The sequence below is a fragment of the Athene noctua genome, chromosome 1 (assembly GCF_965140245.1).
Source record: "Athene noctua chromosome 1, bAthNoc1.hap1.1, whole genome shotgun sequence".
Taxonomy (NCBI): domain Eukaryota; kingdom Metazoa; phylum Chordata; class Aves; order Strigiformes; family Strigidae; genus Athene; species Athene noctua.
In genome coordinates, this window is record NC_134037.1 from 164,925,844 (window position 1) to 164,944,216 (window position 18,373).

At 39.5% G+C, this 18,373-nt stretch overlaps 1 protein-coding gene across 4 annotated transcripts in view; it reads right to left on the minus strand.

Annotated features, from left to right (window-relative positions):
* Positions 1-3,365: 3,365 nt before the first annotated feature.
* ERG (ETS transcription factor ERG) overlaps positions 3,366-18,373 on the minus strand; it is a 109,789-nt gene continuing 94,781 nt past the window's right edge. For 3 of the 4 annotated variants that reach the window (XM_074903837.1, XM_074903821.1, XM_074903828.1), the window contains 5 exons: positions 17,707-17,778; positions 11,612-11,680; positions 11,193-11,249; positions 9,297-9,344; positions 3,366-6,491 (listed from right to left, as the gene is read on the minus strand). In XM_074903837.1, the coding sequence (XP_074759938.1) occupies positions 5,971-6,491; positions 9,297-9,344; positions 11,193-11,249; positions 11,612-11,680; positions 17,707-17,778 (767 nt within the window). In that variant the 3' untranslated portion in view covers positions 3,366-5,970. Of the gene's footprint in view, positions 6,492-9,296; positions 9,345-10,923; positions 10,941-11,192; positions 11,250-11,611; positions 11,681-17,706; positions 17,779-18,373 lie in introns of all 4 variants that reach the window. The other variant, XM_074903845.1, reaches the window with a different exon arrangement.

Sequence of the window (18,373 nt, forward strand, 5' to 3'; positions counted from 1 at the left end):
AAAAAAAAAAGAAAAAAAAAAAGGGCCCATTAGAAATTATCAGAGAAGAAGAGGGATAGGTTTGTGAAGTGGCTACATCTAAGCTTGGCTAACGTCCAGTCAAAGGGAGCATGATTACGAACTACAAATATTTGGAAAGCTGTAAACATTGAGGCAGGCTAGGAACTCTGGAGTGTGATGTATGGGGAGTGTAATCAGAAGAAATTGCAAAATACAAAAATAACAGGAAAACAAAAAAACTTTGACAATGAGATGTATTAGCCTCTGTGTTAAGGGAATGGGTGGAAATACCCTGGAGTTGAGACCTTTTCAAATGAGAAGAAGGTTAAGGAAACATCAGTTAAGTATACAATACAAAATAGATCTGTAATAGTGAGGGGGATGGATGGGGTTTCCCAAGTAGACTATCTAGAATAGAAAACTACTCTGCCCCTTATTCTTTTATAAAATATATATGGCCCAATATTCTGGTACACAACCCAAGAAATTTTCTGATCCTGGTTTTGAGATGCCCTCACTCCAGTAATTTAAAAGTACATCTCAGGACAATTTCTAACCTAACCAGCCTGGCTGTTTTAGTTAGTTTTCTTGAAAATATATGCCTTTTTCAACAATGACAGCCATTATGTTTTGAAAGTTTTCCACATTCCAGTTGGCTTAATATCCTCATTAACCAGCTCACCAAGTAGTCCCCCTTCTTCAAGCAAGGCTCTCATTGAGTCATGCATCTGATTTAGTCTTCAGCTGCCCTTGTCTTGAAGGAGCTGTCATACCACCCAAGGGGCAGCGGTGGAGACAAGCCACTTCAGAGGTTGCAGCTTAAGCCTGGAAACAAGCAGGGAACCAGCACAGCCTTCTGAGCAGCCTCATCTGCTTCCTGAAAATGGTGTGGATTACCCAGAATACATTTTCATGTATTTTCTTGCTGAAATCCTGGTGTGACCCACACATGTGGTCTGCACAGAGGTGAAGACATAACCAGAAGGCAAGAGGCATGAGGGAATTCATAGCCAAGACCTTTATGCCTTGACCAGGCGTGTGTATGTGCAGTGCTCATTACGGATGTAATGGCATAGTGCTAATTAACCAAGGGGGAGGCTTCATGGACTCCTTAACACTTGCTTCCCTCACTGTAATGCCAAGTGCTTGAGGGTGGCCTCCTCTGAACCCCAAGGGCTGTGAGCTTTTAGTTGAGCTATCATGAGGAAGGACTCTCTGAACAACGCAGCACAGTGAGGGATGTGACAACTCTGGTGAAGGTGAAAAAGAAGAAATGTCTTCACCAACAAACCACAAAGGAGTTTTGTTTTTTCCATCAGGTGTTGTTGCCATGTAATTGTGTTACCTGTCACTCATGAAAGGTTTTATCTTGCTGATGCTCAGTAGGGTTCCAGCTAAGCCCAAGGACTAGCCACAGTCCACTGTGAGCCTCCATCGTAGCATCTAATCTCCTTAAAATAAGTTCCAAAGGCAGGCAGGATCTGCTGTGAGGATATCCGAAGGCTCCCTCCATTCACCAGATAGGGAGGGACCTAAGCACTTGTGTTGTATCGGGATCGCTTCATGAGGCAGTAAAAGTGCAGGCATGAGTTTCCTGAATCCTTTGGACTGATGAGGTGTCAATCTGACTTACCAGCGATTTAGGTAAGAAGAGACTATTCTCAGAGCCATTCCCAAATGTGATCAAAGCTTGAGAAGATTGCCCAGAAAAAAATAATGGGATCATCAAGCATATAATATAAGCTAGAGTGATTTATCTCTTTAATGAATATGCAATTAAAAATCTATTTTAAAACTATATCTTAGCTGGTGTAAGAAACAGTCTGAGCAAGAGGAGTTTGCAGAAGAAAGTCTAAGTCACTGATGATCCCTGTATTTCTGTGGGCAATTTAAAAAGCATGTGGTGTTTGAGGTACCCAACATGCCTCTTCTGAACGTGGAAACAGCGGGGAATTAAGGACTTCAGTATAACTGGTGCTGTCCTAACTTTTGTTGATCTTCTCTTAAGACTCACAATAAAAGCATTGTAAATACATCCTTCAAAGCCATTTTAAACGTGCTCACTAAAACCAGTTTAATATCAGGAAAAATATCTTGATCAAGAACCATGAAATTTAAGATTTGTAGTTTTACTTTTAAACCTTTTCTCACCATCACTTTCCATGTTACAGTGCAGGTTCTCAGACAGACACGTATTTCTTGGTGAAAGATAAGCACACATATAGATCTCTAAATTTCAGGGGAAAAAAAAGCTACTACTGTCAGAGGAGTCCTCAGAATGCTGTAATAAGGAATGAGACTTGACTGATAACTGACTTTAAAAGATGTCCTAATTTAAACAAAGGGCCAATGTTATCAGCATGACCAACCTGTACAAATATGCACTCATTGGGGCTATGTTGTCCATGCGTCCAGGTGTTTAAATAGCAAATCTCACCTGAGGTCTTGGGGTCTGGCTGAGCTTCACATGAATGTCTCTTGTGGTATGGACACAGGGTTGCTCAGCTTCCCCTAGCATTTTAGTTGCACTGTTCCCATACCTTGCCATGAGAGAGGGTCATGGTCTGAACTGGGAACCAGCCCCTAAACTCTGGCCTCACGTTGGTCTTCCTGGCTCCTAGTAGCAGGGCCAGACTGGGTAGCAGGAATTGAGCAGCACAGATACTACCATGTGTTTACTGCCCATTTTGCCTCTGCCAGTGCCCTGGGACATTGGGCTGATTCTTGCTCTCTAGCAGAAAGAAACCCTGCAGGTGTCTGCTGCCCCTGGGGTAGGGAGGCCCTGCCAGCAGCAGAGCCATCTGTCCCAGTGCAGCAGAAAAAGGGTTTCTCCATCCTTCACTCTCCTTTTCATCTTCAGGGTTGCAAAATCCAGGTTTTTCCAAGGCTCCTGGAAATCTGTAAACTGGTCCTGGGGAAACGTGCAGCTCTAAGATGGATGTCCTGGATTGGTTTGCCAGTGAGATACCCGTGGCCTACTGCAGGATTTTGCTCTTCATCATGAGGAAACTCCCATCACACCATCTGCTGTGACTCCATCCCTGTCCCAGGATTTGGAACCGTTTTTTTTTAATGTCAGGATATTCTTCCCATTGCACATGATAGCAACTAGGCAACACAATCTGGAAATCCTGCAGGCAGCTCGGTGAGCACTGGAGATGCTTTGGAGGCCTCCAGGCATGGCCTTGCCAATCTAAACAAAGACCGTTGTTTCATCTGGATTTTTAAATGTTTAATTAAAGGTGGTTCAACAACACACTTACCTTTTTTTTTTTTTTTTTCAGTTGGAAGTACACATGAAATAGATACAAGCAACTGTAGATGTTATTTCCACTGAAAGGCAAACTCTTATTCTTATAGTCAGCATGTAGGTGTGCCTGCCATAACTTTCTAAAACAGTGAGTGACTAACCTTTTCCAAGAGTTCAGTTTTTCTAACCTTACTGTGAGTTTTTATTTGTTAAGAGATACAGACTTACAGTGCTTATTTCCCAAACGATCACAAGGCTTATGATGCCACTGCTCAGGTCTCAAACATTAGTAATATAATCCTGTGCTTATAAACTGCCACCAAGACACCCATAACACAGGAGTCTGGCAGGTAGGCTCCCATTGCACAGCATGGATTAATGCTCCACAAAACGCATATGCAGGACATTTGCCATAAAACCTGAATCCACACCCATTTTGTCTGAAAAACAGACAAAAGAACAGCAAAAAAGAGGGATACAGTTGGAGGTCTGAGCTGTCTGGGGTCTCTGCAGTAAACACTGCCTGCTGTGGAGAGGCTCTCATAAATGTCACTGCTAATTTTCCAGACCAGTTCTTCAGCTGGTGTTACAAAAAAGTGGAGGCATGCCATTAGGCACCAGATGTAGTTTTGGGGCCCAGGATACAGAGTGGGAAGCCTCTAAATCTAGAACAGAAAGAAAATATTCTTCCCTTTGTAAACAGCCAGGATGGACTGCAATGACAAATTAACAAGTTACTATACACTCCGTTCTAATGTGAGGAATAATGGAAGTTATTCATTATCCACTTTATTTACTAATAATGATACAGTATGTATTAAAAACAAGGGGGCATGGTAATTCAACATATGATTCAGTATGAAAATACATCTCAGGCTGAGATTGTGCCACATAATCTGATAGCAACAAAAGATAATTTCTGGATATCGGTATTCTTCCTTAGAGGCCTTATTTAGCCTTCATCTTGGCCATGAAATTGCCAAGGAATTGGGCATGGTTGCAATCTCTGGGCAAAAGAAAATCAGGACACGAATGAGAAGGCCCTGGTTAAAGAAGGGCTTCAAATATTTTAGCAGAACTGTCTGGAAAAGAAGATACACAGCACCTGTCCACTTTGAACTTAGGCTAAGCATTGCTATTTGGTCCTAGATTTTCATGACTGACAGATTTCACCAAACAAAATTTTAAAATAAAATGGCTAGAATATTTTAACATGGTGAGCAGAAGATCTGATAGGCATGTCAGGCACTAAAAATGCAAATGCAAATGCAAACTACAGTGTCAATCTGAATTGCCATGCTAGGCCAAGCTTATTTTATTACATACATTCTGCATTCTAAGTACTAATATGTTCATAATGTAAACATTAAGCATACAGAGTTAAAATTCAAGGCCACAATATTTTTGATTGTCCCTTTTTTGTGTCTTTGGTTGGCCGAGATCAACTCGTAGTGTATAAATGCATAAGTTATATAATAATTATATAAAAAGGAAAAAATAACATTGACTTGTATACTTCATTCTGACAAACGCACAGCGTTCGCGACTCGATAAAGAAAAACTGGCGCCCGCCTAACAAAAATACTTAGATGATTTCTGATTTTGGCAGTCAGGGGTTGTCTCTTGCTTTAACCAATAGAAAACAAACTCCCTTAATAATGATGAGGTTCTAATTGGTAACTTTTAAATAGCAAACACAATTCCAGTTTTACTTTTTTTTTTGAGAGATGCATATTCTGATTTCTGAATTCTTCCACTTTTCCCACTTTTTTTTATTACTATAAAATCAAGTCTGTTCCTCCTGTAATACTGGGAATGGTATGATACTGAGCAATATGTTTCACAAGTCCAAACAAGTGTTTCTTCATAGTCCCAACGCGACTAAGTTTTCAGTCTTTTCAGTCTCTACTGGTAAAGAAGTTTCTTTTCTCCCATTCTCACCACCTTTATCCTCCTCCTTCTCCTTTCTGCTTCCTCTGTCAGGTGCAGGCCACTGATCTACAACCATACACTTGCCCTTCAGCACATTCTCATTTCCGATGTTTGGCTCAGGGTTCCTGTAATACTGTCAAGAAATCTGTTTGGGTTGTCTTCACAGTTTGAGTAGCTGATAACACTCTAATGAATGGAACACATTTGATTTAAACTAAACCAATGCTGTTATATTCCAAATCAGCTTCCACACTAAACCAGTCTTTTTTGCTGATATGTTTCTATTTTTTAAATACAGGTAGGTTTTTTCCTTTTTTTTTTTTTTTTTTCCCCTTTTCCCCTCTCTTCTGTAATGATTCATATATTGTATGTTAGGTCACTATAGACTTATATTGCTGTAGTATAGTCCCAGTTTTGCACTAGCAAGATATCAAACTTTACACATAAGCTTATCAACTTTTTAAGACCACTAGCTTTTGTAGGTTTTCCTTATCATTTCATGCTTTTACCCACAATAGTCTACTGTTGTTTGGTCCACAGAGTCGATGCCCATATACATTACATTTTAGTATCATAATACTCCTTGAAAATCTCCTTTAAATCCCTACTACAAAGAGTCTTTTTGACATCTAATATTTAATGTGGTTTTTTTTCCCAGCCAAACCTTCACTTGTCTCTTTAGGCACTTTTAATTTGTGTACTCCAATAGAGTTCATTGCAATTCATCAGGGACTGCATCCCAGAGAGAAGTGTCTTTGCTTTTTCTGGTGTTTCTTTTTTTCCCCCATTTAGTAGTAGGTGCCAAGATGAGAAGGCATATGAGCAGCTGGCAGCCTCGTATTGGGGTAGATACCTCCAGTTGGTGAATTCCAGTATGGATTAGGGGCAGCAAAAAAGCTGGACGATGTTACAGGCAAAGCAGGGGGGTGGGGAGCTACAAAGTTCATCTTCTGAGGGTGCGCATGATAGGAGCTCATGTAGGGGAGGTCTGATGGGTATTTGTACATGGACGACTCTGGGGGGTGAGGCTGGAGAGCCTGAGCGATGCCGTGGAAATCAAATTTGTAGGCGTAGCGCTTACCATGAACCTTAGTCATAATATTTTTATCATAGTAGTAGCGAAGCGCACGGCTGAGTTTGTCATAGTTCATGTTAGGCTTGCTTTTCCGCTCTCCCCAGCGCCGAGCCACTTCATCAGGGTCAGTCATCTTGAACTCTCCGTCGGTTCCCTCCCAGGTGATGCAGTTGGAGTTGGAGCTGTCCGAGAGGAGCTCCAGCAGGAACTGCCATAGCTGTATCTGCCCACTCCCTGCAGGGGGAAACGCAATAGAAATGTCAGGACTGGTGACTAATAATGTTAAGACATCAATTCTTCCAGGCTCTCACATAGGACCCTATTAGGAAATGTTGCAATGTTGGTTCCTACTTCTTACTCTTAACTAGTCCCCTTCCTCCCAGCCCTGTCTCATGAAATCCTAAAAAGCAGAGAAAATGGTAATGTGTCATGTTTTCCCTCATCTGAGTGGCAGAATGCCATTACATGGAGATTTAATAGTTACCTAATGTCATTCAGTGTAGACTATTGATGGGGAAATAATACAGCGCTCATTTAGGAAACTAATCTCTAAAGTTCAGGACAAACAGCTTTCACTTGCGTAACATTTTGCTTGTTCTCACAGCATTATGTTGCAACTAAATGTTCTCTGCTATGGAATAAGCCTACACAAAATAGAGAAGTTTAGAAAAAGCTGGGCTCATGCCAAACCATATCATCCATTTGCAGCATTTGGGGAAATGCAGAACGGAAACTTATTAGCTTGCTGTTGCACTGCATACAACCATAGGGCAAAACATTTGCAAGAACAGTGAAAAGGTCCATAAAATACATTCTTGTCATCTGTGTGTCAAACGAGTTTAAATGATTATTGAACTCAAGACTCAAAACGTTGTTGTTGGCTTTTTCTCACTCCTCTGCCAATTTCATCTTAAAAATAAAACAATGAGTCTGTTGTCAACTTTTCAAAAGTTTGTTGACTGGAGGTATAGGAACAAAATTTTACCATTTTAGGCAACTGAAAGTAGACTTCAGAGGGCCTTGCCACTGATATTCATGTTAAAAGCTCAGTATTTCTTAATAAAGCAGCACTGAAATAATGTAAAATACAGCTGAAGCAGCTTGCAAGGCAATCTGTTTCACAAACTCAATGTCAGCAGAATTTGCCAACCAGCTTGTATGTGCTAACTTCTAAGTACATCTCTGACCAGGAATTGTTTTTTGGGTTTTTTTGTTGGTTTTTTTTTTTTTTTTTCCCAGACCAGATATGTAGGTATAATAAACAGCTTTTCTTTAGAAAGCTTATAGTAGCGAATTGTAGTATCAAGCTAGAGTAGCATCTGAAATCCATTAGCAGTTTATGCTTCAGTGCAACTGAAACCCATATTCATTTAAATGATATTTATCCAAACTGTCCTTAATGAATTTCTTCTGTTCCATTAACATGCATTAAGTAAACAAACAAACAAAAGAATCCATGGTATGAGCAAGGCATGCAAGTTTTAATAGACGAAACATAACAAGAGGATTAGCCTTTGAAAATCAATAAACAGTTCAGCACTGGACAAAACACAAATTTTTGAGTAAGCAATCCAACATATGTTCTAACATAAACACTTGCCTTCCAAATGTAATATATAGTCCTATGAAAATAAATGGTTGCTGTCAATTTCCTTTTAATGAGAGAGTAATTCCACTGATTTATAAACACACAAAACATGTTAAAGCACAGGAATGATGGTGTGTAAGAATTCCATATCCAAATGTTAAAAGAGTATCCCAATCCAGACCATGTTAGTGTCTTCCACAGTAATGAACTCTACCAAATGGGTGCTTGATGAAATTGTAAAAGCTGGGGTTTATGAACAAATCAAAGGGAGGTAGACCCCCACTTCCAGTTAAGATCAATGTCACCTGGAAACCCACTGCCTTAGGCCATTTGGAAAATCCTTCTCTCAATACTTACTTAATTGCTTTCCTATGCCCTGCAAAACTGTCTAGAAAGTAAGCTAATCTAGAATGGTGCTTGATGTCACTTGGGATAAAGTGAAAGGAATTGGATCAGTATTTTGGCAATTTTGTTGTTAGAAGAAACATTGTTACTGGGGGTTGAAGAGACCTGCAATGCAGAACAAGGAACACTGTGCCCTGTGGCTGTTAAAGCAAGGGAAATAGGAAGTGGCACGTACAATGTCAGTCCATTGTGGCAGATTATGATGTTGATTATGGTAGTGTACAGCCACAGTGTGTCCTGTGGACTCAGAGCAGCAAAAGTGAAATCTGCACAGTTCACAATCAGTGTTATTAACTCACAAAGAGAGTTCCTCGTCTTTAGCCAAAATATGCTACAAGCCCCTGTCCACAATGCACCCCATTCCCTTCTTAAAGTGGGAGAACACTTCTGAAGTGTTTAACCTAAATATTCTTTGCAAATAGATGAGGCTTTTCTGCGTTTTCTCTAAATATTTTTGCTGGTTTGGGTTATTCATTGCATTTTTTTAATTATTTTTCAAGGTTAGTATGGCATTATATTGTGGATTAACAGAATATGGGACACATATGACTGATTGGTAAGAGACTCATGCCCTTCTGGAGGGGTACCTGGGGGCCAGATGGGTTATCTTACAGCACTTAACAAAATCCCTGTGTTTAGGCAACTGAAGTGAACTCCTACTGATATCAGGAGTTCGAATACCTCTAATGAGGTATTTGACTGACTGAATGTAACTATCTACTCTAGGATGATTTGAATAGCTCTCTCTAGAGAGCTATATTAATTATGGCTCCAAGGAATATAATGGGACATAAGACACGTGGTTCATTCATAGACACCTACATTAAGATACATGAGTTTATGAGTCATAATCAGTGACCTCAGTCCCACCCTTGTGTAATTTAGAAACCTAATCCTGCAACACATTCGGTACCATCAGCTCCCACTGAGTCATACTGAAGAGTGGTAAAATCGGTCACATCACCTTCCAGGTCTGGCCTTAAAGTTGAAGAGGGGACACTAGCAGTGAAGAGAAATCCTCCTAAATCAGCAAAATCCCTTCTCACCTGGATTTGCAAGTCGGCTGCTGGTTGGTCCAAGAATCTGATATGGATCTATAAAATTGTGAAAGAAAGATTTAAAATCATGTAACAGTGATACCAATTATTTTAGGCATTATTTTTTAACCTTGTAAGGGGCAGTGTATACTGCCTGACAGGACAGCAGGTCCAACACTGAGGAAAGTGGTTCCTTTCCCTGCATTGCAATATTTGCACATTTTCCCTGAAAACTGGGTGTGCAAGTGAACTATTGCTAGGACACACATTTGCCTTTTGTACTGTATTAGTGTGCTCAGGCATATATTCAGACAAACTGTAAGTTTGGCCCAGAGGTATTCTGATTCCTACTTAAATAAAGTACATACACGCAGGCACCCTTTGGTACTACCAACCCTTTCAGCATGCCAGGGCCCACAGGCACAGAGAGGGAATGGAGTGAGAGACCCCTCCGCAAAGGACATCAGCCTCTCTTCTTGTGAGGCCATATATGTTTTTCCCATATCACTGCTAACTCTTTCTGTGCCAAAAGAGCCTCCAGAAGAGGGCTGAGAGTGCATGGCTGAACCCAAGCAATGTGGCTGGGTTGATTCCTCTTTGTCACTGGAGTGGAGTGAGGGATCCCCTGTATCAACGTTGCAACTAGAGTTTTCAGAAGAGCCTGTATCAAGCCACACAATGCCAGTAGCAGCTCAGTGTTTTCCTTAAGGGATTCCCTCTGGAAATGAAAACTTATTTTGTTGTGCATTGAAGTACAACGGGAAAAGGGAAGGCTGTGACAGAAGTACAAAAGCCAAAGCGATGGGCTGCAAGCACAGCCTGGAGCCCCTCGCTGAACAACGCTGTCATTGGGCTGCCTTGTCTCCAGGCAGCTGCTCTCAAACAGCCGCCAGCTTTACAGCCAAGAAGATAATCAGGTTACATTCCTTATACATTTAAATAATCTGTGCAGTTCACACACAGCCATTAAATGGTCCTAAGGACATACGTAAATCATCAGTATATTTCTTGAAAGTTTCTCATGGTTGGAAGGCCAGATTAGATAAAATGCTATGTGGGCAAAAAGCAGTATAATACTTCCCAGGCAGCATGCGTATGATTTAATGAGATGTAGTCATGTGCACAATCTTATTTAGCTATAACAAAAACCAGAATAATGATTTGAAATTCATGTGATAAAAAGAGGCTCAGTCTTCTGAGCTAAGAATATCCTCCAAATCCCTTTTATTTCCTACTTCCACCCTTTTGCTGTTAACAGAAGCCGTAACTGGCTCAGAATCTCTGTAGTGCTTTCTAGCTACCTGTCCAAAACACAGTCAAATTCACAATAAGGGATTAGGTCCAGCCCTTGGATTGACTGCTTTGAAAACACAAAATGCACCCATTTTGCAAAACTACTAGTCTACAAACTCATAAACGTCTACTTTCTCCTCAGTTGCCCAACACACTGACAATCCTTCTAATTTTCCTGTTGAATTTCAGGAGCCCAATTCGAATAGGTTTCTGTATGCTGTAATCCATTTTAATTTCTTTGCTCATGCACATTTTCCAACTGCTAGCATTTCAACTACTGTGGAATATATGGTCTTTTGACATCCTTACCTTCCACCTTTATACCTAAACTCTACATAGGTACTTTGTTTAACTTTCACTCTGCAAGGTCATCACTGACATTAAACATTACAAAAAGCAATTTTCAACAGCCATGGGAGCTTTCATCTCAGATCCAGCTGTAGAGCCAACTCATACACATCTGGGGATTTAGTGGTCACCAGCTGCAGATCTCATCAGTGGTCTGAATCAGATGTTGCAATTTGTTTCTGGTTGGTAGGTGAGAGCTGTCGTTCTCATCAAATTCAAAAACCCGGTCACACCCAGGTGCAATTTAAACAAAGTGACACCCACCTAACTGAGGACGCTGGTCTTCCGTTTTGGGAACTGTTGATGATGATGGCTGAGTAGCTGAAAACGGAAAAAAAACATGTAGTTATTTTTCCTGTTTGGAAGTTGGTCACCAAAACTGACAGATCCCAGGAGGCCTGGGACTTCTGCTGCTCACCACTCAAGGATGGTCACAATAGGATTTAGCTGTATAAGACTATAAGGTCCTGGACTTTGATGAAGCTCTGAGTTCACGGAAGGATGTGGCTGTCCCAGTGACTCCACCCAGTATTGCCTATACACGGCTAACAGGCTTTCTAGCCAAGGCACAGGTGAAAATCCTTCAGAACTGAGGTAGCGCCTGCCAGTTCACTTCAGAGTCTATCCAGGTTGCACCAGATGTGCATTAGGCCAAGCGGCTAGACATATGCAGATGCTTTTACCTTTTGACTGAGGACTGGGGTGGGTGTGACTTGTCCATGCTGATCTCCTGGCTTGTTCATAAGGCAAATCTATGAAGGAAAAATACACTGATTCATGCAGATATGGCAGAAAGTGTTTATGTCCATAAGGGGCACATTTCTAGGGGACTCGATGGACTGGAAAAATTACCGAAATAGGAAGAATACTCCTTGTTAAAAGCTTTATTGTCTCTAAAAATAACAGTACCACACTGCCCTCTGCATTGCTCTTTAGAGGTGCCTATTCTTGTTACATGTCTGAACTGCACCAAAATAGCTGAAATAGCTGGTACAAACACTCTATAGAGTCTATAATTTCTCAAGACTCAGAATACTTCTTTTAGTCCCCTTTCTCAGCCCAGGACACACACACTGTACATCAGGACATTTATACTAGAGTCTTGCAGGAGAAGTCCCCTGAGAGGTCAGAGCTCAGATTAAGCACAAACTGTGTACCATCCCCTCCCAATCTCCACATGTAACAGAATTTTCTTTTAAGAAGATAGACTTTAGTTGATTTAATGTGTCATTCTTTGCTAGTCTGTTGCTGTCATCCCTTGAGATTAATCAAATCTTATAGGATGAGTCTGAGAGTTCTGTTTTCTGCCACCTGGTCATAGGCAGAGATATGAGACAAACAAGTCTTGGTTTTATTTGTTGGAGATTCCTCTAAACCACTGTTATATGTTTGCATTTGCATTAGCTCATTGCCATCATGCACGTTATTATGATCTCCCATGTTATATTATTTATCATGCTTGTAAATGCTCTCTTCCTCAGATACACTCTCTGTTTTCACTCTCATTGTTTGGAATCCAACCTTCTGAGATAACTAATTGCTGCACTTTGCCAATCTACTTGTTTCTCTTCTACTAGTCATTTCAAATTATTAAGAATTCCTTCTCCTTCATTATCCCATCCACACTCCAGTATCCTCATAGATCTTTAGAGACATAACATGTGAAAACAGTGAACATGCTTAAAAATGTCAAACATATACATGTATACATATTATATTACTTCCAAAAAATGGATAGCTTTTTTCCTGCTTCATCTGATTAAATATTCCTTTCTGGTTCTTGGGACTAGCTCCTTAACTTTACATATCTGAATTTTTGTTTGTATTTTCTTTCATTTACTTATTACTTCTACTTCTCTAGTTGAGAACTGTCAATGTTAGGTTAATAGTTAGACTAGGTGATCTTCCAACCTAGGTGATTCTGTGATTCTATACTTCATTTAAATGCTTTAGCATATAAAAATGAAGCAACTACAACATAAACACTTTCTTCATGAAGTAGATGTAGTAAATTCAAATGTTTGTTTAACCTTTTGAAATATTTTGCCATTGCCTGTGCTTTTGTATGACTGGCTTTAACACATTAGCTAAAATTGCTGTCAAAATTGGAGACTTATGTTGCCTGCCCAGGATCTCAGGAAAGTAGTATTACCCACGTGGATATACTAAGTTGGTGTGGATGATTTGATTCTTAACAGTACTTGTACTTTATTTTAGAAATGATGTTTGGAAATGGAATATAAAAGTAAAGAAACAGTCACAGACTGACTCTGTGCAAAACAGATGTATCTCTGCTCATTTCCAAGCACTATGAGCAGAAGTATTGAATGGAAATAAAGTGTAATGTGAAATTCACAACCAAATTGCCTTTAATTTATTTAGTCTGTTTGGCGTGAGGAGCTGACTGGCACTACCAGCTGGGAGTGTCGTCTCCTGGAATCTTAGACTTTTGCTTTTACTGAGATATGCAATTTATCTTTGCATTGCATTTGAATAACTTGTGATCTTTTATCCCTGATTTCTTGAGAACTATTCCACGGTCTTGTCCTTCAGAGACTTGGAGAAAATAACGTGAATTGTACAAGTACTCATCTCTGAGTAGAACACTGTTGTGAAGGTGAATCACTGCAATATGCAGATGTCCTGACCAGGTTAAGATCAGTACTGCTATTAACTGTTGTAATTAAGAGAAACCTCATGGCCCGAGGACTTTATCATCTGGCAAAAAAAATTCAGAGGGACTCTGGTCATGTTTCCAGGGGGTTGGGAGTTCTGTCTGTACAGAGGGGTACAGGGCTCAGCTGTGGGCTGCTTACATCTGCCTTGTCCAGTCCTGTCTTGACTGGCCAGTGTTCTACCTCCATGGCAGACTTGCAAGGGGGATTCTGGTGACACAAGGGACCTATTTTTCCCCCTCATTTCTTCCATTCCCTGACCAGAAAGACTAGAGATGAACAGGGGAGAAAGATCACATAGAAAGTATGTTCTTGTCCTTAGGCTGTGCAAGTCCTCCCACAATCTCCTCTCCTCTCCTCTCCTCTCCTCTCCTCTCCTCTCCTCTCCTCTCCTCTCCTCTCCTCTCCTCTCCTCTCCTCTCCTCTCCTCTCCTCTCCTCTCCTCTCCTCTCCTCTCCTCTCCTCTCCTCTCGTTTCCTTCCATCCCATCCCATCCCATCCCATCCCATCCCATCCCATCCCATCCCCTCTCCTCGTGGGTCTCCAAATTATTAGACACCTGTACTCTGAAAGGCCTATATGATGCTGTATGCTTGTACTCAGTGGCACTTGCAGCCTTGAATATATCTGCTACAAATTTAGTACTGTGAGGAAAATGTTTTGCCTTTTAACTCAATACATCATAAGATGGTTTTCTGACAACGCCCTCTCCATTAAAAGAGAAATCCAGTTATGAGCCTTGAAATAGCACAAAATACCAACTTCATTCTTAGTTCAGTATTGTGCCTCGATAAACATTTTGCTATCCTAGATAAGCAGATCTGTTCTTATTCATGAGACAGTAGTACAACATGTCCTTATTGTGGACAGATCCTTGATGGGAATGCTTCTGTTTGATGAGACATGTAGACAAACCCATATTAGGTCTTTCTGAGCTCCTGATATCTTTATTGTATTACTTTCAGCTTGCTGAAACCTCATGTTCTGTTGTAAAGGTGACTGAAGAAATACGCCTTTGTCATTGCAATTCATTACAAGCCCTGCTCATTTCCTATTTTCTATTGTAGTGCCTTAACAATGGCAATGCTTGATTACTTTCTCCAGAACTGCACCCCAGGATTTGGCTAATTCCCATTTAACATTATTTATTCTCCCTTGCATTTTTGACCTTTTTCATGTTATCAAGTGATCGTCCCAAGGGTCTGCTATTGCTCTCACATGAAGAGTGCTTTGTTATGAAAAAGCTTCTTTGCAGTCTAGTTGAAATGTGACATTTAACTAAAAGGAAAGTCACACAATAAGCCAACAAAATAGTTTTTTTTTGAGAAAAAATAATTTCTCGGAAAAAAAAATTCCTTCTGAATGAAAATTCTTACTTTAAAGATATTTGTCAACTTTCATTTGTAAAAGATAAAATAATACTTTCAAAACCATGTGATAGTTCATTGAAGGAAATGTTTAGTTAGGATACACTGGTGTACATAGAATACAGACACTCCATACCCAAACTACAACTCCCACAAATAATTGTGTAAACACAGGAAGATGTTGACATGAAGCATTTTGTTTTGTAAGCAAGTATCACTGTAAATGTGATTTAGATAAAAATGCTGAAATGTAGGAGTTCGCCACGTCTGACATGGGGTTATTTTTAGAACCTTTTACTTTCGAGAAAACTAGTATTTTATTTTTCCATCACAAGTCAGGATGAAACAAATACTGAAATCACAGAATTTCTCATGGACAAAAAATAACAGTTTTTGTTCAAGTCCAGTGGAAACATATCCATAAAACAGTATTCTTCCACAGCAGACTCATTGTAGCCTTTGCCTGAAATCCTCTCAATTGGCATGGTTATTTCCTGCAGGACACCTGGGGCCCTCTGGTCTTCTGTTACATGTTCATTTTGCTTGGAAACTACTGAGCGTTTTGGGCATCCAGTTTTACACTGCATAGTTGGTAATTGTTTATACAGGTATGCTTTGCCTTCTCATCCATATTTATGTCCACATTTCTCCATGCCATTCAAAGCTCCTGGGTGCTACTATAACCTGTGACACGAGGGCCACAGTTTGCTTTAATGTTTCATGATAGTGTCTAACTTTTTGAATATCCTTTCTTCTAGTACTGAGTCTAAGCAGGTACTCTGTGACATGCTTAATTTTGGTAATTTTATCATGTTTCCTCATCCCTAGACCCTGAGTTGAACAATTTGAAACTTTTATATCTTTTGACATGCTCGAAAGATTTTCCATATTCCCATGGCTTGCTCTAAGCGCCTTCTAATTCTGCAAATAGCCTTTTCGATAAGGGATGACACAGCTTTCTGTGCACACAGCTTTCTGTACAAGGCCACACTGCTGATTTATTTAACGGCAGTCAGATTTCCCATGTGATCCTCCACTGTGTTTCTTCAGTTTGCTTTTTTTTTCACTTTGGCCATCAACTAGAGCAGTGGCTTTCATTGTGCCATAAATAAAGATGCCTACATCAAGTTCTTGTTTCACAAGTGAAGAGGGTTAATTTCAAATCAGTAAGATATACAAATAACTTGTGTCTTACACTGCATTTATCAACATGTATTTTCAGCTGTTAACATACTGCCAGTTCGCTTCTCTTTAATAAGGCTTCTGGGCACCTGTACAGGAATCTTTTAGAGGAATCTGTGGTTTTAAGTAATGACAAAATCATATGCCTTCTGTAAGTTTTATACCAAATTTTATTGTGGCCATTTTCCAATTATTAACAACTTTCTGCTATTTATTTATAATTAAACCACTATCATGGTAAAGAATGCTAAAGCACCCATGACTTAAGAAGTCCCTTATTTAGTCTTGGTAAGAGGTTAATTAGCCAGTTCTTGATCTGTTTCTTATGATATGCTGATTTAACTTTTATTGTAGGTAATTGTTCTGTGCAGCATTTTGATAAATGCCTCATGAAAGCCAAACGCCAAATGTATGCACTGGATCAGTGGTTTATTTTTTATTCACTATTATAATAGACAAATAAATCTAGCAGAAGAGTTTGTTTTCCTAGAAACTGAGCAGATGCATTTGATCACGCAGTGGCCTGGTAGCTGTTTCCCTATGTATCTTTTATAATTATCAATTAACAAATCTACAGACATGCATATATACATGTATACAAGTTTACATAAAGTATTTATTTCTATGTACTGTCCTAGACTATACCCTAGACCACTGATGAAAGATAGCTAAAATATTTGCTATCCAAAACCCCCTTTGTTTTTACTGAGAGAATGTATCTTTTCACAAGAGCCCAGTCAATTCAAGTGTATGTCCCTTCAGAACACTTGGATTTATGCTTCGGGCTCAGTAATGGATTTCCTTTACATTTACTATTTTGCTGCAACTCCTCTTGATGTCTCACAGTATTTTGCACTTATTACTGGAAAAGCAAATGTCCAGATTAGGCATTTTTCCAGCATCTTCAGCAGTGAAGGGTGATAGAAAGAAAATATTTAGATTCATAGTAATGTCCTCATCTTTAATTATTCCCTTAAGCCTTTCACAAACCAGTAACCCCTGATACTTTCAGGGCCTTCAAACTTTTGAACAAGAAGAGCTTTCCTAGGTTTTGATTTTATTTATTTAGTCTCTATGTTGTGGAATTTGTTTGTCTCAAACATAAATAAAAAGTAGATTGAAAGAGAAACATGTACCCCACACTTTCAGAGTACTTTTCCCCAATATACTTCAAATAGCAGTTCAAAAGAGGGTATTCTTTCCTCATTTTACAAAGAGCTGAAGCACACTGTAAAGCATCTGCGCTGGGACAGTGCAACAGAACCAGTGAATAAAGCTCAGGTCTTCTGATTCTCTGGTGTTTTAAATAGAAGATAGCATTGCTTAACAGACAGAGATATGTGGAAGAAACAGACTTATTAAACTGCTCTGTTTAATTATCTCATTTGACACAATGATATATACACACATATATATAAAATATATGTACATTATATGTGTGTGTATTCAAAATATAGCCTAATATTTACATAAACAGAGTTGGAGGAAAAAATGAGATAGTTCAAGAAGAAATTATTAAGATCACAGCATACAAAAGGTGGTTGTTGTTCATACCTGGCCTGGTTGTAATTCTTTGTGTTGCTTCTGGATAAACTGATGTATTTGGAAAAATAAAAGTGGCACCTCCTAAAGAGAAAGAAGAAGACATAACACCTAAAGCTTCATTTTCACAGTCCCTAAGGCCACTGATATTTTCCCTCTTGTAGTGTGTCTGAGTGAAGACTATGAATAACTTATTTTTATCTTAGGATTATTATATATAAAAGTTAATTCTAATAGCCTTTGCACCATGTAAATTTATTCAAATTACTAGATAAAAGTCTGTGCAAAATCCATGTTAAAGGAGGAGAGAGTCAAGTTCAGAAATTCCCCTCTACCTTCACCACAATCACCTCCAAATGGGCAGGCGGTTGCATATCTTCTGAAATAAAATTTTTTTGCTTTCTCTTCATTAGTGTATGCACTTCCCAAACAGATTCTTATTTTCAACAGAGACCATAAGCCTGGGCCAAAGCCTACTGGTGTCTATGGGATTCTTCTCACAGACTTTGGACAGCTTTGGGTCAGACCCTCAGAAATCTCATTCTCTTCAGAGTGAAAAAATGAAAAATATTGAGTTTGATAGAGAAAATGGTATCTCACTTATTTCAGGCATTGAAATTTATCTAACTACATCGACTTCTAATGACCACATCTAGGAACATGAAAAGGGTCATAGGAT